At 35.0% G+C, this 21,359-nt stretch overlaps 1 protein-coding gene across 1 annotated transcript in view; it reads right to left on the bottom strand.

Annotated features, from left to right (window-relative positions):
- Positions 1 to 9,242: 9,242 nt before the first annotated feature.
- The window catches only part of LOC118202558 (uncharacterized), a 51,884-nt gene continuing 39,767 nt past the window's right edge, over positions 9,243 to 21,359 (bottom strand). The window contains exon 2 of the mRNA XM_035374724.2: positions 9,243 to 9,774. Coding sequence (XP_035230615.1) covers positions 9,329 to 9,774 — 446 coding nt within the window. The 3' untranslated portion in view covers positions 9,243 to 9,328. The remainder of the gene's footprint in view (positions 9,775 to 21,359) is intronic.

Here is a 21,359-nt window from a genome sequence, read left to right as displayed (position 1 = left end):
TATGCATTTTTTTTTTTAAAGATGTATTTTTAATTGTATTTTCCTAGTATTTATCGTAGTAGTTTATTTCTGTACCATTATTAAACAAGATGTGCTTTCATTCAGCCAATGGCCATGCATAGGATCTGTGTTTAATATGAGCAATAAAATCTCTGTATTAAAGCATTAATTTATTAACATAGACATTATTCTGATGATCATGTGTAAAAGTTATTCAATTTTGAATCCTTAAAGTGTTTACGTGTTTTTAAATTAGGATGTGAATAGTAAATTAATCGATTTAATTAAATTATCTGATATTTCAAAATTCAGATTAAAGACAAAGGAATTTTGTTTCAGGAATTTTTGAAAGTTTCAGGAATTTTGAATAATACCAATCCGTAGTGTAGTATAACACCAGTAACCAGTAGGAGGTCAGAAAGAAGAATGTGCTTGTTTCTCCTGTAGGGAGCATTACTGTTTCATGGCATGTATTTATCAGAGATTAATGGCCAACTGATGCTTATAAGTAAAAAAAATCCTAATTATTTTAATGGATTTTGTTTGGTGTTCAATAAGTAACCAAATTAAAATGTTGTGGCATCACTGCATGAGTTGATAGTTATAAGGTGATGAATGCCAAAGTAATAAATGATTCATCAGGTTTTGGGCCTTGTTATATAGGTTTCTGTCATTGTAGAAGTGCTCAAGTGATATTAGATAAAGTTTTTCAATGTCTGATATGTCGTGCAATGGCAGCTGTGGTCAACATATTAATTGTAAGAATTTGTAAAATAAAGGAATATATTTCTTTAACATGGAGGAGTTTTATTTAGTGCCGAAATGAAAGTTAACAAGCTAAACACTCCATGGTTTTTGGTGCTGAAACCCAGGATTAGCTAGGCCTTTAGATGGGATTTAAAATTACAAATCAAAAGTCTGTAAAGAAAATGGCATTAAGGTAAGTGTCAAACTTATTCCTGAATTCTTAGCCTGGTCTTTAGAGGGATTTAAAATTACAAATCAAAAGTCTGTGAGGAAAGTGACATTAAGATAAGTGCTAAACTTATTTCTGAATTCCTTTTCAGAGTGTATCAGTCTCTGAAACAGAATTCTTACTTTAATTATTTTCTTAAACTTGTATGTGAATCATGGAATCCATAATGAAACTTCAGAAAAAATATGCCGTTATTAGAAAAAATTTAACTTGTATTTGTACACGAGCTATTGGAATTGCAGATCGGCAGAAATGAAATTATGCTGTTGAAAATTAACGATGAGAGATAATTGGAAAAAAGAAAATTCTCGATAAATAGGACTTGAAGATCGATGCTCTAATTACTGATAAAGAGTCTTACAAGGATAAAATAAATTACTGTGAAGAATATAATAAAAAATTTATTTATTATAAAGTAAAATTAGCTAATTATTTTTAAATTGTGCAAACATGAGCAAAATATAGTTCAAATATTTGGAATTCAGATAATGTTTCTGAAACTACTGGAACAAGTTACCGAAATTTATAATTGAAAAATTTTCCAGTGATGTCAGTTTATGGTTGGAGTTTTACAGTGCATTTCAAAATGCAATTAAATTAAACCCAATATTATCAAAAACAGAAAAATTTGTCAATTTAAAGTCTCTAAGCTGTGTTGCTGAATTTGGTTTAACGGAATCAAATTATGATATATGTCTTCGGTTATTTAAAGATATGGCCATAACGATTTAACTTGTACAGCGATTTAGAAGTAACCAACAAACTTAGATTCATTAGAAGTAGTGAGTTGTTGTTATGGATATTTACTGGTACCCATTACTTTAAAATTGTTACCTAAAGAATTAATTTTAACCATTCACAGGAATCGTAGGTCAAATGACATTATTGATGTATCGGAATTCATAAAATTTATTAAGTACGAGCACGAGTAACACAAAGCAATATTTCTCATAAATAGCTCCAAATCCACGATGAATGTGGAAATTTTTAATATAGGCCTTTGACATGCCTATGGTTATTAGACCGATGTATTCTTAAACTTTGGAAACATTTGTATTTATAACACCTTATTCCATTGATTTTATTTTTACCATTAGCAGATTTATAATCAGTTTCGTTATATTTAAAACAGTTAAAATTTTCATTCTTTATTAAACATAATAGAGAAGTTTGATGGAATTTTATTTCTAGCTGAAGTGATTAATTCTGTGGTAAAAATTTTTTATCTATTTCTTTTCTCAAGTTATTATGCACTGCTTTATTTAATATGCATTGTTTGTCTTTTCAACATCGGGTAGAGTGTCTATAAAATGTTCACACATCTTATTTGCCAATTTTCATTTTAATTGATTGGTAATTAAATTTTTTATTGTCATTGGATATTTTTTTTTAGTATTGACTCCTCAAGGGCTTTTCAGTACATGCCAAGATGCAGAAATTCTTTCTTATGAGAAATAAAATTTTGTTTGAACTACTTGTCAGCTTGAACCACTTAAGTACTTTTATAATGCAATTGTAATTTTTTGCCAATCAGATCAACTCATGCAGCAATAAATTGACAATATATAGTGGGAGGAACTATGACCGAAACGTAAACCAATATTCTTCAATGTGTTCATTCTGCTCATTTGACTTTATGATAATTTGAAATAAATGCTGATATCATCCTTTCTTTCATACTGTGTTATTAATTATAGTATCATCATCCTTGTTATTTTCGAGAGTTTCGGAATTGGCATTTTGCTTCAGCTTATTGTCTAATCCGAGTTTTCTCAATTCAAACTCGCTCTTTGTTTTTTCTAAATTAATTTTCTCTTCCTATTTCTTCTCAATAAGTTTGATAAATTTTTTACTTCAGTAATTACACTACATAACTGTGCAATTCTTGGATTTGGTGGGATAACTAAACTCATCTGCCAGTGAAATTAAAAATAAATAAAAATTGTACTCATGATTTCAAGCTTGTTTAATAGCTGTTGTTCTTTTTGCCAGGTACAAAATATCAAAGAAATTCATAAAGGCCTTTTTTTTTTTTTTTTTTTTTTCCGTCTATTTTTATCTCATTCTCTTCAACATTTGATGTGGGTTTGATATCCGTTTAAACTAATACAATGAATGAATATTTTTATGTAATAAATGTAAACAAATTAACACAAAAGCTTTATTTTTCATCAGTGTATTAAAATGTGTGCACAACAACCATTACATCCAAAATTCTGAACGCTCGTCATGCTCAGTATCATAAAGGCATTCTTCAAAAAATCTGTTATTGATTGCAGTTTACGATAACTATAAAAGTAAGAAATTTTACTTTAAAAACTGCATATTTAAATAGATACTTGGATAAACCAATTTGCATGGAACGGCCACCTGAATTTATCTCAATCTCAGCAAAGTAAACAAAAGTATATGGAATACTGTAACCAAGAACATGCTGGTATGAAGAATAATGTGAAGTTCTTAAGAAAGAGAGATTAACGAAATTAAAATGAAACCCGTGCACTCATATTTATAAATATAAGGTCAACTATCTTGTTTCAGCAGTATACATAGATGACTTAATGGTTATTGGTAGTTCAAATTCTGAAAAAGATGACTTTTGAACAAAGTCATCATTTTTTTTTTTGATGAAACATTTCTCAACTTTTGAAATCATTTATGTTACAAGAAGTCATTAAAACACATATTTTTTGAGGAATTGACATCAGACAAGGAAAACTTCTTCTCAGTCAAGAAAACTACGTAATTAAAATTCTAGAAAGCTTAGAAATCAACGAGAGTAAATCTGTTAAGACTCCAGGAGTGCTGAGGGGAAATATTGATGTAGCATCACCTTCACCAGTGTCAAAAACAAAATATCAGGAGGCATTAGTTTGATTGATGAACTCAGCAATAGTGAAATATTAAGATACATTTTAATGGCATAAAAAATGCATCACATAATGGTAAACTAGATGCTACTTTAGATGCAAGCTCATGTTACTGAAAATGGAAAATCATTTGGAGGTTATTTTATTGGACTAGTTAAAAATTTCATTTTCATAAATTGGAAATTCAATAAACAAAGAATATTTGCTTTGTGTACAGTGGAAGCTGAAGCATTTTGCGAATTTGTATGTGAAATTAAATAATACATTTTTTTTTTTTTTTTTTTTTTTTTTTTTTTTTTGAAGAATTAGGACTAGATCTAATTGACAAACTCAGAGAAATTAAAACTGACTGCCAAGCATTATTAGATTGGATAGAAAAATCCAAAACAAAGTAGTGATTCAAGGCACACTAATCAAAAATATTTCTTTGTAAAAGATGAACATAAAATGAAGCAGATCATTCCTAAGTTTGTATGGTCTCAAAATCAAGCAGCAGTGATGTTTTAACTAAGTATCTACCTACTGTAAAAGTGAAAGATGAATTTTCAAAGTACGGATGTAACTTGATTAAAATACAAAATACTTTTAACACAAATAAGTAGGGGGAATTTATGCTATTTGTTTATAAAAGAAAATTTTAAATCTTAGTATGTAGCAACATTGAAGATTTTCTTGATTGTAAAAGACTGACTTAATGTATCTGGCGTCAGTAGAGAATGTTATGAATTTGAAGAATGTTGGAGCTCTTACTATGGTAACTGTTCTTTAATATATTTTTATGCATTAATTTTTAATGTTTATGTTTGAAGTAGATGTTGCTTAGAAAATATAACATTTAGAAATCATTAAACAAAATATGAGTAAATCTCTAATAAATCAGACTGGATCGCAGTTAAAGTAATAAACAGAGGAGCGTTCTTCCACACTACATTTATTCACGAACACCATAGACGAACTGAACATATACATAATTGACATCACAGTTTCTTTTTACAAACAAACACTACCGCCATCTATTGGCGATCTATGGATACACAATCCTAAACTTAACAATCATCAACAATAGGGAGAGCTGGTCTTTGTAGTAAAGCTTACTGTAGTTGCAATTATCATAATTCAAAAAATGCATTTAATGTTTATTATGTGTAATATATTGTTCTATATAATATGCCTATTTTATACTGAAAAGCAACTGAATTAGGGATGCTGTCTAGTAGCGCGTAGCACAAAGTTTCTCCTTGATGGCGGCATGGACTACACAAGACACTGGAAGCGATGTAAAGCCATAGCGATACGTATCCACGACTCCTGAATAACCTCCCAAAAGTTCACGAAGATTAGATGGAAGGTAGTCGGAGCCTCAAACATCTCTCTCAGTTGTATCCCAGATGTGCTCATCGGATTCAGGTCAGATGACTTGGATCGCCAAAAAAGGACGTGCAGTTTTGTGGAATGTTTACCAACCATTCCGATGCAATTCGGGAGTAATGACATAGTGCATTATCATGTTGAAAGATAATCTCTGTAGTGAGCTGTCGAAAACGAACATACGGGAGCAGGTCAAGGTTATCCCGGTAACATTTACCTGGGAGAGACGATGTCACACGTACAGGGGTTCTATTTCGGTCCATGTGAACACTTCCCAGACAAGAATACCACCTCTAACAGCTTGAAGAGTCTTCTGCTACCAGGAAAAATCCATAGCGTCATGTGGTTTACACCGTACACGTTCTGTGCTGTCGGCATGAATCTCGACTCATCACTCCAGACAACATTTTTCCACATCTCTGACGGTACACTGGCAATGTTCCCGTGTCCATGCTAATCTTTGCGCCATGTTTTGCAGTCAATAGGAGGGCTCTCGTAGGACGATGACTCCTATACCCTATTGAGAGGAGATGAATAGGTGTGATAGTGTAGAGTGTGATAGCTTATATGTTGTTGCTTTGCACCACCGTGAAATTGCCGGATGATCTGTTACGCTGTGGCCTGTCTATCCGCTGTTACAATGCGGGCTAGACGATGACGACCTCGGTCATTCACACGCTGTTGTCCGCGGCAGTTAACCTTAACAGGAATGGCTTTGCCGGAATCGACATACCCTTGACCCAGTGATACGTGAATTCAAGTGTCTGCACTACTTCCGAAATGGATTGATCTATATGTCGGGTCCCGACAATTTGGCCACGATCAGATGCGCTTAGATGCGTACTCTTATCCATTTTACTTTTGACTAATATGGATACTGTGAGCAGCCTTCCTTATCTTGTCAAACTGCTGCTTACGTCATTTGCAAGTCACTTCCAGGCTTGCACACAGCTCAAAATTTGCTTAACATCAGCTGTCCCAAATTCAGTTGCTCTTCAGTGTGAATACCTAACTGATAAGTTTTGGATTATGTCATAATTTATTTTTTACAAAAGTCTGCTCGGAGCTTCAAGTAGAATATCACTTCCGGTTTATCAATTTGAACCCAAATCTACACTCATGTCCATAAATTAAGGATAATTCGGAGTCACGTGGAAATCGAACTCTAAAATATCACCCGTAAAATCACTACACACATCTTCAAGAATCGTATGCAAATTTCAGGAAGTAAGCAGATGACACCGATGGTACGTGACAATGACGAGAGTGTAAGAGAGCGATATATAAGGAATACAGAAAAAGAAAAATTGTTCGCAGGCGCTTTATAAGCATTTCAGTGCAATAACCGAATAGCTATGACACAAAGGACGCATTTGGATGATTTTTTACGTGGTAGAATTATCAGCCGTCTGGAATGTGGGCGTACCCAACTAGAAGTATCAGATGAACTTGGAATTGCCCAGAGTGTCATCTCCAGGCTTTGACAACGATTCGAAGATGATGGTAATGTGAGTAGACGTTACAACACAGGTCGCCCCAGAGTTACAACGCCGAATGATGACCGGTATTTGGCAGTTACTGCCTAAAGAAACAGGCGGAGCAGAGCCCCAGACCTGTCTCGTCAGCTCTCTTCAGCCACTGGCACGACAATTTCAAGGCAGACAGTGTACAGACGCTTAGGGCAGATTGGTCTATATGCTCGTAGACCTGTCAGATGCGTTCTACTTACTGCCACTCACTGTCGCCTGCGGTTAGCCTGGAGTAGAGAGCATGCATTGTGGACACCGCAACAGTGGGTTGTTTGATGTTTTCCGACGAGTCCAGGTTTAGCTTGCAGTCTGATTCTCGAGGGCACTGCACATTTTTCACGTCTTCTGCTGTATCGATAAACCCTAATGACTCTACAAACTCTTTATATAAAACCTAACTCTTCAGTGGTTGTGAGATTAGGCATTTCTTTCTTTCGAAATACGCTCAATATCTGTCGGTCCTAAATTTCGAATGGGAGCTGTGTTCGTTTGCTCCCACTGCGGTGCATAACTGGAATGCGAGCTGAGCTCGTTCATGACCATCAAAAGGTTAAACACGGAAAATGGAAATTTTTGGAATTATCATATATGAGTTATCGTGGACGAAAAAATTATCACATACGAGCAACATTTTAAAAATAGTAAAAACGAGTTGTGGGAACCCTAATTAGTGCTTATTTAACCCTTTAACCTACGATTTAGATTCGAAGATGTTGGGCCGAAATTGTATACAAGGTCGCGCAGCGTTCGGGACATTTGCACGACTTGTGTAACACGCTAATCCGGGCAATCGTAAACATGACGAATTATGTAATTTTCAAAGAAAATATAGGCGAATAATTATGGATGATACATCCGATGACGATCAACTACCAGAGTCCTGGCTTTGGAAAGAAATAAGAAATAGTCCAAAAATCTGGGACTATACGATGACTCCTGGCATAAGAGAGGAAGCCTTATGTCAATTAGGAGGAAGTAGAGAAGAATTTGATATATTTAATCTAATACTTGATGACATATTTTGGAACAATATTGTAACCGAAACGAATCAGTATGCAGATCAAGTACGAGAAAATCCACATAGAATACGAGTGTAAAAAGTGTAAAGTTCTGTTTTACATGTAGTATCAGAATGCTTTGAAGTATATCATACCGTTACAGATTACTAATTTTGTATTTTGTATAAATAAACATTTTGTAATACTTGCGTCTACCAGAATTATTGCATCAGACTGTAATTGCGTATCAAATATTCCATGTAATATTCACTTCTGGCCCGATCACCGTATGCGGGCTATGCCCGTGAAAGTTAGGTTTGGCCTGACCATCGTACGCGGGCTATGCCCGTGAAAGTTAGGTTTGGCCCGATCACCGTACGTGGGCTATGCCCGTGAAAGTTAGGTTTGGCCCGACCATCGTACGCGGGCTATGCCCGTCATTGTAGATTAAGGGGTTAATGAAAACTAACTATCCAATTTTTGGACCGAAAACAGTACCTCCTTATGTGTAGCGGTTAGCGTAAGTAAAAAAAAAAAAAATAATAATAATAATAGTTATACTGTCATCTATTGATAGAAGATTAGTTAAATCTTTCATTTCCACTAATATGTGTGATAAGAACTGCGGATTATGAATTTATGCTTATAGTTATCGAAAGAAAATATGCTACTTTCACAAATTGGTAATTGTGAAAGTAGTGTATTCGGGGGGGGGACGGTGAATGTGTGTAAGAAAATCTACGAATGATATTGACATAATGCAGATCTACAGCTGCTGACCCTCCTGGTAAAATTCGAAGATTGTCAATTTTTTAACAGTTTTTCATCACATCTCCCAGTTTTCAGTTTGTCTGTATTTAAAACATTACTGTCGTATGTAAATCAGGAACAGTTGATAACTAAGAGTTGAAAAGGAAATGCTAAAGGAATGGAAGAGATTTCGATGACAACATTTTAAAGAAACCTATGGAAACGGCTTTCCATTTTCTTAACGAAATCTAAATTGAAAAAATTTTCATTCTTTTTCCAAAGTGATTTTCTAGTTTATTTTTGATCTGATATGTTTTAATACATTACAGAGATTTTCAGAACATTCTTAGTCTTAAGTAATGTTTAATAGGTTAATTTTTACACTTAGTTTTGTTTCAACTTGTAAATGGCACATATTACTTTTATCCAATCGATTATACACACGCTAGTTATTAGTTTTATTTTCACTGTGTTTAAAAGCATTTCAAGTATAAAATTTTCTTTATCGAATAAAATTTAAAGAAAAACAAAATACAAAAATCTATTGAAATGAGGCCCAACCCTATTTGTTTATTTGTTACTCTAAATTTTAATTTAGTATTTTTACATTAAACCTTGTTGCAATTGCTTAATCATTTGAATTATGCAGTTCCTTTGAAGTTGCTTCACCGTGTGGGGTGACAATTTTTCATATTTCAAAGTTAGCAGGCATCAAGATCTCAGTTAAGAACAATTGATAATTAAGTTGGAATTACGTAAAAGTTTACATCTTTATTGATACGTTACATCACCATTTGCAAAAAAAATTCCAATTTTGTCTAAAGATTTCACTTAATTTTATCCCCATGGAGGAGGCAGTCGAATACCTACTGTGCAGCGCTTAGGGCACCCGTCGCCAGTCTTGCAACAAATAAGAGGACAAGGGCAGTCACCATTCCAGTTACAAATTTCATCATCATCATCATCATCATTATCTTGTATTTGTTGTCCTCTTTTAAATCGACGCCTGTATGCGTTTTCCAATATTCGATAGAGATAGATAGACATGTCCAATGGCTTTGTTGGTCGAATAGGTGATATTTTTGTCTGATTCAGATACGTTTCAAACGTAATTTCTTCTGTAGCATTTATCGTTGGTCTAAGAGTGGTAGTTTCCGTCTCATCAGTGGTAGTTTCTGTCTCATCAATGGTAGTTGTCTTGGTAGTGGGATGACGTGCAGTGGTAGTAGGAACCGGCGGGATACAGCTTTTCATTTCAGGCCGTCTTCTAGGACATGATAAACCTGTTAAAATAAAATTCAAATTATAAATCAAATAATTATCAATTATTTCCGTGTATAAGACGAGAAATGGCTCTGTGGCAGCAATATATCGCTAGTGCGATAATAAAGAAATTTTCCAGTTGACCTACTTCATTGTTTGGCGAGGAATGAGTATTACTGCAACTCTGTAAGACAGTTCTACGTGACCTTTCACACTTCTCTCGTCTTACTGGTAAACTCTACGCTCCGGGAACTGGCTGTAATGTGTTACACTGCTGGTTTGTACTGCTTAACATTGTGTCCTTCTATCAAATCTTTTCGATAATGTGTTTTTAATTTTCATTGTTATCAAACTATCAAGTATTAATTGTTAATATTATAGCTGGCATCAATTAATAAATTTGACTTATTTATTTATTTAGTTAATCTTAACTAATTGCGCTAAATTAAACTGGTAAGGCTGGACGTTGCGTATTTTGAAAGGATTAAGATAGATATCGCGGGTAGTTTAGTAGTAAGATAGATTAGTAAATTAAACAGACTGTTAAAAATCAATGTTGGAAGACATGTGAATGCACGAAAAAACTAATCTGACCGTTGTGATATGTAAAAAGTTAATACACATAAAAAAATCGACGGAACAAAAAATAATTAAAACATAAAATGCAAAAATTATAATGAATACATAAATTGCAAAAATACAATAATTACAAAGCGGAAAATGGTAAATTAACTCACTCGAACCCTCAACCAGGCTTTTCAAGGGGAAAATGATTGAGTGTCGAACTAGGCCAAGTACCATTACGCGTTTCGCCCAAACAGACCATTGAAGCTCTTGTTTGATGAGAAAAATTTTAGAAAAAACATGAATTGTCCCGAAAAAATCTTTTTTGGAGCTTCAATTCTCTGTTCCTTTTTCCCGACGCGTCCTCAGAAAAACACATTAAGGTGTTAAAAAAGGTAAATGCAAAATTAAAATCAAAATAAAATGTCTGCTATTAGTCAAAATTACAATAACGTACGGGCTGGTCCTGCATAGCTTAAAGAAGAAAAAACTTTTATAAAGATTATGGTACTGTAATCAAATTAATATGCAATAAAACTTGCAAGAAAACAAACGCCGTTGGGTCTTATTAGGACCAAAAAAATAAAAGAAACACATAAAACAAAAGAAACTAAAAAACTGACCTGGGTAGTGCCGACCTCTGGATCGCGTAACAGATTTGAAAAGGGTGCAAATCCCCTCCGTGTCCTACCAACCTTCTTTCTCGTCGTGTGACGTATGTGGGTGAAACAATGCAAATCTGTATAGGCCAATGGGCTGAGATTGTTGTTTTGGCGTGAACTCTTACCCCCCTTTTCTAAAGAGGGTGTAAGAGACGTGAAAAGACATGGAAAGAACTCAAAATGGCGTCAGTCAAGTTGTTAGAAGAACAAAACTGCTTCACATAAGTGAAAATGGCTAATTCAGCTAAGGTTGCTTATTTTGGCCACAAAAGAAAGAGTAAAATGGAAAAAAGTCATTTGTTGATAAAAGTCGTCATTCTTTAAGCTACTATGAAAAATGAAAAGGCCCGATTTGTTAATAATAGTAGAATTTGGCCATCTAAGTAATTCAAAACTATTAAAACAATAGTATTAAAGTATAGTGCCAAAATCTTTGGAGGAAAGAAAATGTAGTGACGAGAATAATCTGTACATTTATACTATTTTTACATTAGAATATCTGAATCAGCCATCCACTTTATACCGTCCCATTGGGCTTTAAGTATAAAATTTCATTATCCAAAACAAATTATCTAAAAATTGGTAAGGCTAATGCCAGCTTGTTTTAAGGTATTTTTAAAAAGGAATATCGGGGGCTTTTTCTTAAATGTCACGATGCAGTAAACTTCATACAAAAAGTTATTAGTAATTCTTTTATTTACTCCTGATATCTGATTTTGTAACTGCTATTTCTCCTGAATAATAATAAATGGATCCTGTTTTTTTTTTTTTTTTTTTTTTTTTTTTTTTTTTTTTTTTTTTAACTTATTGTCTGATAATTTAAGCTACGACTAAAGCTGGTACATCACATATATGTATGTAATAAATTCTGTAAATACCTTGACGATTAGAAGATAGCTGCGTAGATACATAAGATGCATAATGGAGAAGAAAACTTGCAGACGTGGCATAGACAAAACATAATTTCTTTTCTGAACATTCTCGAGATACATCATCTCAATTACACATCATTATGGTTTCGACATGTACCTCCACAATTTTATACAGCGGATCATATCTTTAGACAATGGACGAGCCAGCGGAAAGATGAACAGCACATCTTAGTAATAGCAAAGTGAAAAAGGGAAGAAAGTAAGTGCGCATTCGGGGAAAATGGTTAAAAGTTTCTTTAATCTGATTGGTGAAAAAAATGTCCGCAATGTTACGCTCATGTAAGATGGCATGATGCGGATTAATTTGAGAAGACGCAATTCAGAAAAATTAATATAAACAATTTCTACTTTTCGAACAGAAAAGGGGATATATACAAATTAACATTAGTAGAGGAAATGACAGTTCTGGACCGGGATCTTAGGGATCTGGAGTTGAGGGAGCTCCCGAGAAGGAAGGCTCAGCCGTGGAAGGGAGGCTTATCTGAAAATGGGGACAGGAAGCCTTATCAGGAGGTGGATGGGAGTAGAGTAGTTGCTACAATATTCAGTGTCCTTTTATAATCATTTCATGTCATCTTTATTTTATACCTGATATTATTTTATATCATTTACCAAATGTCTTTTATGATACTGAATATTGTTTGCATTTTAATAAATTAATTATTTGATTTAAAAGTTGTCTTTATTGTCTATATCAAACCTATTGTATGTAGCAGTTTTGTAGATATTCAGTCATAGGATAAATATAAGTAAGAACATAATTATCTTAAAGGTTATACTGTGAAGGAAACATTTTATTGTATAGTAATTTCAGTTTAAAGAAAATAACTGTATCAGTCAGTTAAAACACGTACTTGATATATGTTTTTAAGAACTCAATATAAGTAAGTAAGTGATCACATAGATATAAATGTCTAAATCACTAAATTAAAACATAGTATTCAATATGATTTGCATTTTAATAAACTTCTGATTTAGTTTAGAATGTGTGAATGAAACCCATTATATGTAGCAATATTATAGACATTCCACCTTAGGCAAGTAACAAAATAGTTATTTTCCAAAGACTGTGAAGTAAACATTTTATTATATATGTGTTTAAGGAAATGAACTGTATCAGTCACTTAATACACCTACTTCATATATGTTTTTAAGAACTCAATAAGCAAGTTTACACATTATCATATAACTACTAAATGTCTAAATTAAAACTAGTACTCACTATGATTTGTATTTTAATAAACTTCTGATTTGGTCTAAAATTTCTGTATGAAACCCATTATAGGTGACAGTATTATAGACATTCAACCTTAGGCAAGTAACAAAATAATTATTTTCCAAAGACTGTAAAGACTTCATTTTATTATATATCTGTTTAAGGAAATGAACTGTATCAGTCACTTAAAACACCTACTTGATATATGCTTTCAAGAATTCAATATAAATAAGTACACATTATCATATAACTACTCAATGCCTAAATCACCTAATTAATAAAACCTAAACACACGTCGTTTTTCTGTGATGTAGCAACTACTCTACTCCTATCCACCTCCTGATAAGGCTCCCTGTCCCCATTTTCAGATAAGCCTCCCTTCCACGGCTGAGCCTTCCTTCTCGGGAGCTCCCTCAACTCCTGATCCCTAAGATCCCGGTCCAGAACTGTCATTTTCACTCTACTAACATTAAAAAATTACGGTATTATTGCTAAATTTAAATTATAATTTTGAGTTTCATATTTTATGTCTTACTTACACATCCCTCCCTTCAAAGAGAAAATGGCGTGGAGATAGAAAAGTCTTTTTAGAAGAAAACATTAGAGCGTCTGTGATCAAAGATAAATATAGTTGATACAAAAATTATAAAATTCTGATCTAAGTAATTTTTTAAATAACATAATTTTCTATATAACATTTCGAACAATAAATGCCAATTTAAGAGCTTTTTTAAAAGGGAGACACCAAACTAGGGATGGCACCAAACCTTCGCCTGAGAAAGTCGAACTTTTTTTTAAATTACCGACAACCAGAAAAGGTTAAGGACTTGCAGGGATATTTGGGGGTTTTGAATTTTTTCGTCGATTTTTATCAAATATACGAGTAGCAAAGCACCAAAGATTTTCAACTTCTTATTTAAAAGGAGCAAAAGAAATGATAGGGAAAAACATTACTGGTCATATAACGCAGAACAGGAATTTCAAGATCGCAAAAAGCTAACTGCAAATGTCGTTTTACTGGCGCATCCCTAAAAAAGATACTGAGTTAGTTTTGCAAGTCGATACATCGTACTTTGAAATAGGTGGAACATTATCAGAGTCAGCAGACAAAAAATTGCAACCTGTTACTTTTTTACTCTCGAAAACTCGCAAACAGAAAGGGATTGTAGCGCGTATGACAAGGAACTATTTGCAATATATGCGGCTACCAAGCATTTCAGAATCGAGTTTTTTTAATTTTTTTATTTACTGATTGCAAGTCACTAACATACACTTTCCTGCAACTCTAGAACAAATGTTCCCTAAAACTGGCCAGGCAATTAGATTTCCTTTTCCAACTCATCACCGACATTCATCACATAAAGAGATCGGAAAACGTAATAGCAGATTCCTTTCAAGGATATTCACTAGATATTATAATGAAATTGCTCAAGCTCTAGAAACCGATTCAGGGCTAAAAAGTTTTAATAAAAAATTCCGAGATTCGCAGTTTTAAGAAAATCACATTGCTAGATTATGAAACACCCATTTATTTTGACTTATCAAACAAAGGGTACTGCTTGACCCGTGAATAAAGATGCACCAACTAACCTAGAAACTGCATTCCATGTGAGAAGGCAAAAATTACCAGCGGTACAAAATCCCCAGTAGGAAAGTTTTCAGACCAATCCACAGAAGTTCGATCATGTACATCTGGACTTGTTCGTTTTCTCCCGCCTCCCCAAGGAAATTATTATTGTTTGAGAATGACAGATAGATACACACGATGGCCAGAAGTAGTCCCAGTACTAGATATAACTGCACAGACGGTAGTACGAGCATTTTTATGAGCAGTGGATTGCCCGCTTTGGTTGCCCAACCTGCATCACAATAAACCAAGGCCATCAATTCCAGAGTGCTTTGCTTTGTGCCCTTTCACAGCTACTAGGCATCAACCGCTTCGCCCTACCATCCGAAGGCGAACGGACTTATAGAGAAATTCTTCTGCCCTTTAAAAGTAGCTTTAAAGGCCTACAATACAAACTAGTGATATTTCCCACATTGCTATTAAGATTCTGCTCCGTTCCGTTTTCAATGAGAATCTTCAGGTGGGACCTGCTGAATTAATGTACGAAAGATGTCTTCGTATACCAAGTGAATTTTTTGAGCCGACAACGGTTGACACATCACCCAAGTAACTCGCAGAAAATTCTAAAATTCTATTTTTCAAGCATGTGGCTTCTACCAACTTTCTGCCATGGGCAGGATGCGAATCTTGTCCACCCCTGCTTGAGTGTGTGCTCTCGTGTGTTTCTTTAGCATGATAACATGCAGAAGTCACTTCAAGCTCCTTGGACCCTATTAAACTTTCGCTCAAACGAGAAAAGACTTTCGATGTGTATATTAAAGGCAGCAAACAAATTGTCACGATCGATGGACTTAAACTAGCTTTTTTTTAGCTAGGACAGTGTTAATTCTCCTCAGAGTGTCAACACACCATCAGCTTGTCCTCAGAGGGTCAACACACCAGCAGCTTTGCCAACAGCACGCTCTGAATGACCTGTTTGTCTTCCTCAAAGATATGAGACTGCGGAAGGAATGTGCGGCGGCAGTATATCGCCAGTGCCGGTAATAAATGAATTTTCCCGTTGAACCATGTCGCCATTTAGCGAGAAATGAGTATTGCAGCAACCATGTAAATCAGTCCACGTGATTTTAACCAAAGAATTTATAATGAGGTATTAATATCCCATTATAAATTCTTTTCTTCAACATTGCTCCCGTCTTACTGGTTTACTCTGTGCCTCGAGAATTAACTGTTGTATGTTACTCCGCTGGCTCGTCTAGGTTAAGATTGTGTGCTTCTATTAAATCTTTTCGATAACGAGTTTATTAGTTTTTGTTGTTATTATACACGGGTGAACAGCTGCTAAGGACAGATGACAGTAGCATCGATAGCAGCCACAAAATGCAAGGTAGAAAATGCGGAAATTAGCATAAGTCCGGGTTACAGTAAGACGTGTTAAGTATATGAAAATTTTGGAATGCGAAGTTATTCGTCACGTGATAGCGCTAATAAAAGATATAAAGAATTTAAGGCGTACTGACCATTGTCAAAAGCAAAATTTAACGAGAAAGAATCAATTGACAAAATTGCAATTTTCGGTATGTCTTCCCAACATCAGTTAAACGATTTTATGCATGGCCGTATTATTTCTAAGACTGAAGAAGGGCGAAAGGTAGCAGATGTTCCCTAGGGATCTCAATGCCAGCTGCAGGGTTTTTTCAAGGCTTTGGATACCATTTCAAACAAATGGAATGTGTAGCAAACGTCACAGCACAATGGAATGTGTCACAATGGAATGTGTAGCAAACGTCACAGCACAATGGAATGTGTAGCAAGCGTCAAAGATTATGTTCACAGCACGACCGCTGCAGAAGATAAGTACACTGCGGGAAAAAAAAAAAAAGGAGGGAGACAGTTCTATACCTTCTTCTATACCAAGGATGTCAAACTCGCTGCCCGGCCAATATATCGTCAAATAATAATATATAATAATAAAATAACATATCGACGAAGAAAAAAATGAAATGTTTACTGCTAAGTAATTAACGATAATTTATTCAGTGTTGTTAGATTACTCACAGCGAGCTGACACACACACTACTTAAATTACAAATGCGTGTGAGTAGCTTGCGTTCAGCTACCTTCGGCTTTTTGGGGACACGTGCACTCAGAACTTGTACGCATCCCCCGATAGCCGAATGTGGCCGAACTCATGGTCTCAGTTTTCCAATCATAGTTTTGTACGATATATTGGTGCATGCATGTGCATGCACTTTGCTTTATTATTAATTATTACTTAATTGTTTGGCCCAAGTGTATCTATGAGTTTGACATCCCTCTTCTATACGTTCCACTGGGCCAATTGACGAAATTCAAACTGCGTTTTTCATGTCTCGAAAGCGCGACTTCGGATTTGTATTAGACTTATATATATAGCATTGTTCTATTATAGGTATTTTGACATAAAATCGGACTTTTTCTGAAATAACATGCCAAATTTTTTCCATATTTTGATTCTACGACTTAATTATGCCAAACTACCAAGTTGTGTAAAAATCGCACGAGTAGTTTTTAAAACATTAGCTCTCAAAACTTTAGCTCCTCAATGTTAATTCAATTTGGTATGTATTTATTAATATCTCTTTTTTTTATTACACTGACTATATTCTTTCTTTCACAGTTCGTAATTTAGGCTCATTTCAAATAAAATTCACTCTTTTTTATGATTTATTTTTAAAATTTGTATTTTTAAAGATTTTTTATAAATTTTTTGAAAAACATTTTGAATTATAACCTATAAAATTTTTACCATCACCTTTTTTCTAAGCATACCTGCAAAACAATTACAGCTTTTTATTCAAAATTTCCCCAGATGTACGTAAATTTATATATTGGCACGTTTTGAAATTTGGCATATTTGTTGAAATCGATAATAGCATCTAATGTGGTTTAAGCACTTTGTTAAAATTACTTGAAAGTAGGAATGATGAGGCTTTTTCTTCCCTGTCATGCATGATGTAAAAAGGGAAAGGAAAATAGGTTGCCATAAATTAAGAAGTTCGCCAAGTAAACTATTCTTGACGCAAACTGAAAAAAATACGACTTGATAAATTTTTGAATTTCTCCAGAAATTTCGCACCAAATTTTACAAAATTTAATATTTTGGCATAATTTGAGAAGTAGAATCAAAATATGGAAAAAAATTGGCATGTTGTTTCAGAGAAAGTCCAATTTTGTGTCAAAATACCTATATTAGAACAAAGCTATATATAAATCTAATATATTTCTTAAGTCGCGTTTTCGAGATATGAAAAACGCAATTTGAATTTCGTTAATCGGCCAAGTATAACGAGAGATATAGAACTGTCCTCCCTCCCCCCGCTGTGTACATAGTGCTATTGACAGAAAGGAACCGGTGGAGCACAGCTATTGAGGTAACAGATTAGTTACTTGCTGCAGCTGGCAGGCGAATCTCACGAAAAACTGCAGCCAGACGTTTGCATCAAAGAGGACTATACCCCCGCCATCCTGTTGCATGCATTCCATTGTCTAGATGTTACCGTTCTGTAGGTTTTTCATTGATGTCGTCATTGCAATTGGAGGGAAGGTGAATGGGCTTGTGTACTAATCTCAGACGAAAGTAGGTTCAGCCTCTCGTTTGATTGCATACAATTGGTGTGGCTTGAAAGTGGTAATGTATAAATTCATCAAACATACTGGAAAGGGATCGATATCCTATAGCTTTCCAAAAGGTTCAAAAATAGACGCGAATCCACCACGCATAAAGTGGGAAGGGCATCCACTGCGACGCCAGGATACCATTAAATACCTCGGATTCACGCTTGATAAGAAGCTCACGTGGGTATCACATCTTACGGAAGTCCGAGATAAGACGCATCGAATCATCAATAAACTAAACAGGATAATCACAGACAAGTGAAGCCAAAAGGGGCGCCTGTTAAAATATCTATACCTTAATGCAATTGAACGCATGATCCTCTACGGCTGCCCAGTCTGGATGAATGGCACAGCAAGAATATGTCAAAAACTACATCAAATACAGCGATTAATCCTGTTAAAAATCACCAGTGCGTATAGCACCACATCAACTGCAGCACTTCAGGTTTTAGCTGGCACGCTCCCACTCGACCTAAAAGCAGAATTAGAAAGATCAATCTATCGACTTCTACATTACAAAGAGGACCTTCACACTAAAACAGATTTACATCTATCCTATGCCAGCATAGAAAGCTTCCAAGATCCCCCTGACTTACACCCAGGAGATCTACCCATTCTTTCCTGGTGCAAATCGCCACCCTCAGGACAACAAAGAGAGATTTTTCTGACGGTTCAAAAATTTCAGGACGAGTAGGGGCAGCGTTTACGGTCTTTTCGAACAATGAAGAAATTTATCAAGCACAATTCCGTCTAAGCAATCTTGCTTCAGTCTTCCAAGCCGAGTCCCTAGCACTCAAAGAAGCAGCACTATGGTTAGGTACGCAACCAGCAGCTCACACATCATTCTTCACAGATAGCATGAGCGTTCTGAATGCGCTGAATTCCTTTCCTCCAAAACATCCGCACACGGCAGCACTTAGAGAGATCTTCTTGACGTTAGCCTCTTCCATACCTTTAAAGATCAACTGGGCAGAAAGACCGGGCAGAAAGGCAACGAACGAGCGGATGAACTAGCTAAGACTACAGTTCTCAAAGCAGAAATTGACAAGGAAGTTCCACTTTCCGCAGAAGTTGCAAAAAGGCTCCTCAAGACAGCATTTCAAGAGACATGGTCATCACGATGGCAGTAAGAAGAGACAGGAAGATTTACTTACAATATCTTCCCAATACCTTCTCTCAGGAGGCTGAAATGCAACCGACTCTTCCTCCAAGCCTGTACCAACCACGGGAAATTCCCAGCGTATTACAGACGATTCCTCAGACGGGACGTCAACTGTTCTTGCGGTTTTCGAGGGGAAGACGCGGACGCACTTCATTACCTGCTCTCCTGCCCTCTGACAGAGCACCTTCGACAGCAGTTCTTTCCTTCCGACTACATCACATATCCTGTGAATAGACTGTTCACGGACTATTACTGCAACAAGGGCATCTTAGAGATAATGAAGCAAGTAAATGAAAATAATTATATCCAAGAAATTACAGATTAAAGTAAAATGTAGAAAGGCGGCCTAACCGTCAGATTGCTAGCAATGACTAGGATGACTTCCTAACCCTGTAGTGCCATTAACTCAGTTTGGCGGAACAGGTTAAGTAAAGTGACCATATATATATACGTAGTGCCATAGTACGAGCTGGGATCATGATCAACGGCCGTACGTCGTTCTACGTGCTTCCAGCTAGAGTATTACAGCAACTATGACTGGCCAACGGATACATTAATGATGTTCTGCTGTCTTATGTTTGTATGTCCTATGGTGCTGTCGGTGATGAATTTGTTTCCATGGACGACAACGCAACATGTCATCGAACAGTCTCTGTCCAGGAGTGTCTAGAGAGCGCGAATATTCAACGCCACATATGGCCAGCGAGTGCTCCAGATTTGAACCCCATTGAAAATGTTTGGGTTGCTTCAGGAAGGAGTCTTGCTCGTCGACAATGCTCTCCCATAAACAAGGACACACCCTCATCCCTGCGCTGACAGAGAAATGGGATAAATTACCCCAACACCTGCTGGATAATGTTGTGAAAAGCATGAGATGACATGTGGAATCTTGTATCGCCATCCATGATGGCCATATCCCGTACTGACATCTGATGCTAGAACGCCTGCAGATGGTAACTGCATTATTATTATTATTATTATTATTATTATTATTATTATTATTTTACTTTTACGTTATTCATTACAAAATGACCATTTTGTCCTTTGAATACTTTTCAAAGTTTTCTGTATTTTAAAGCACAATAAATTATCTTTATTGTTATGTCCTAGTATTCTGGCATTATTTTATTTCTATTGACATCCAACCACACTTACTTTTTTGTGCGCTAAATAGCCGTTTGTTATCGATCCTTAGCATTTGTCCATCAGCATATGATCAAGTTTTAATTGTTTACTTTATGACTAGCATCAGTTAGTGTATCTGACTTATTTATTTATTTAATCTCAGCTTTTGTGCACATGCTAATTTAGCGTGGCAACATTTTTTTTTCGGAAAACCAGTGTTTCATATGGTATTGTATTCCTTGAAAGAAAAGAAAAAAATTTATAATGCAGAAAATTCGTTTTTAAATATGTAAACAACTGTAGTAGATTGCATTAGTCCAAGTAATAAAAATACCTTTAGGATTAAGTTATTGATTTTTTCAGCAATTGTTAATTCGGTATAAATAGCATTTTTTTCCCAATCATTTACTGAAAATGTGAGATTAAATAATACAAAAAGTATATATTTTATTCAGAATGTATCAGGCATTCATGAAATTAAATTATACATTACGGTTATAAAAGTGTAGAATATATATATATACAATTCAAACTAAGTTGTTAAGAAATTATGTATGCATACGTACATTGGTTTTAAACCACGAAATCTTCAGAAAAATTCTTCACTTACATGTAATATTATTAATTATTTTTTTATTTACAGTGTCTCAAAAAAGTGATGGGACACTTGTGCTTTACAAAAAGAAACTGTTATAAAATAAATTTAAAAAACATGTAAAA

Source organism: Stegodyphus dumicola, chromosome 5 (genome assembly GCF_044657685.1).
Source record: "Stegodyphus dumicola isolate Sdum_Otavi_A_Nest chromosome 5, ASM4465768v1".
NCBI classification, from domain to species: Eukaryota; Metazoa; Arthropoda; class Arachnida; order Araneae; family Eresidae; genus Stegodyphus; species Stegodyphus dumicola.
Note: the sequence above shows the minus strand (reverse complement) of the source record. Positions and strands in the feature narration are given on the sequence as shown.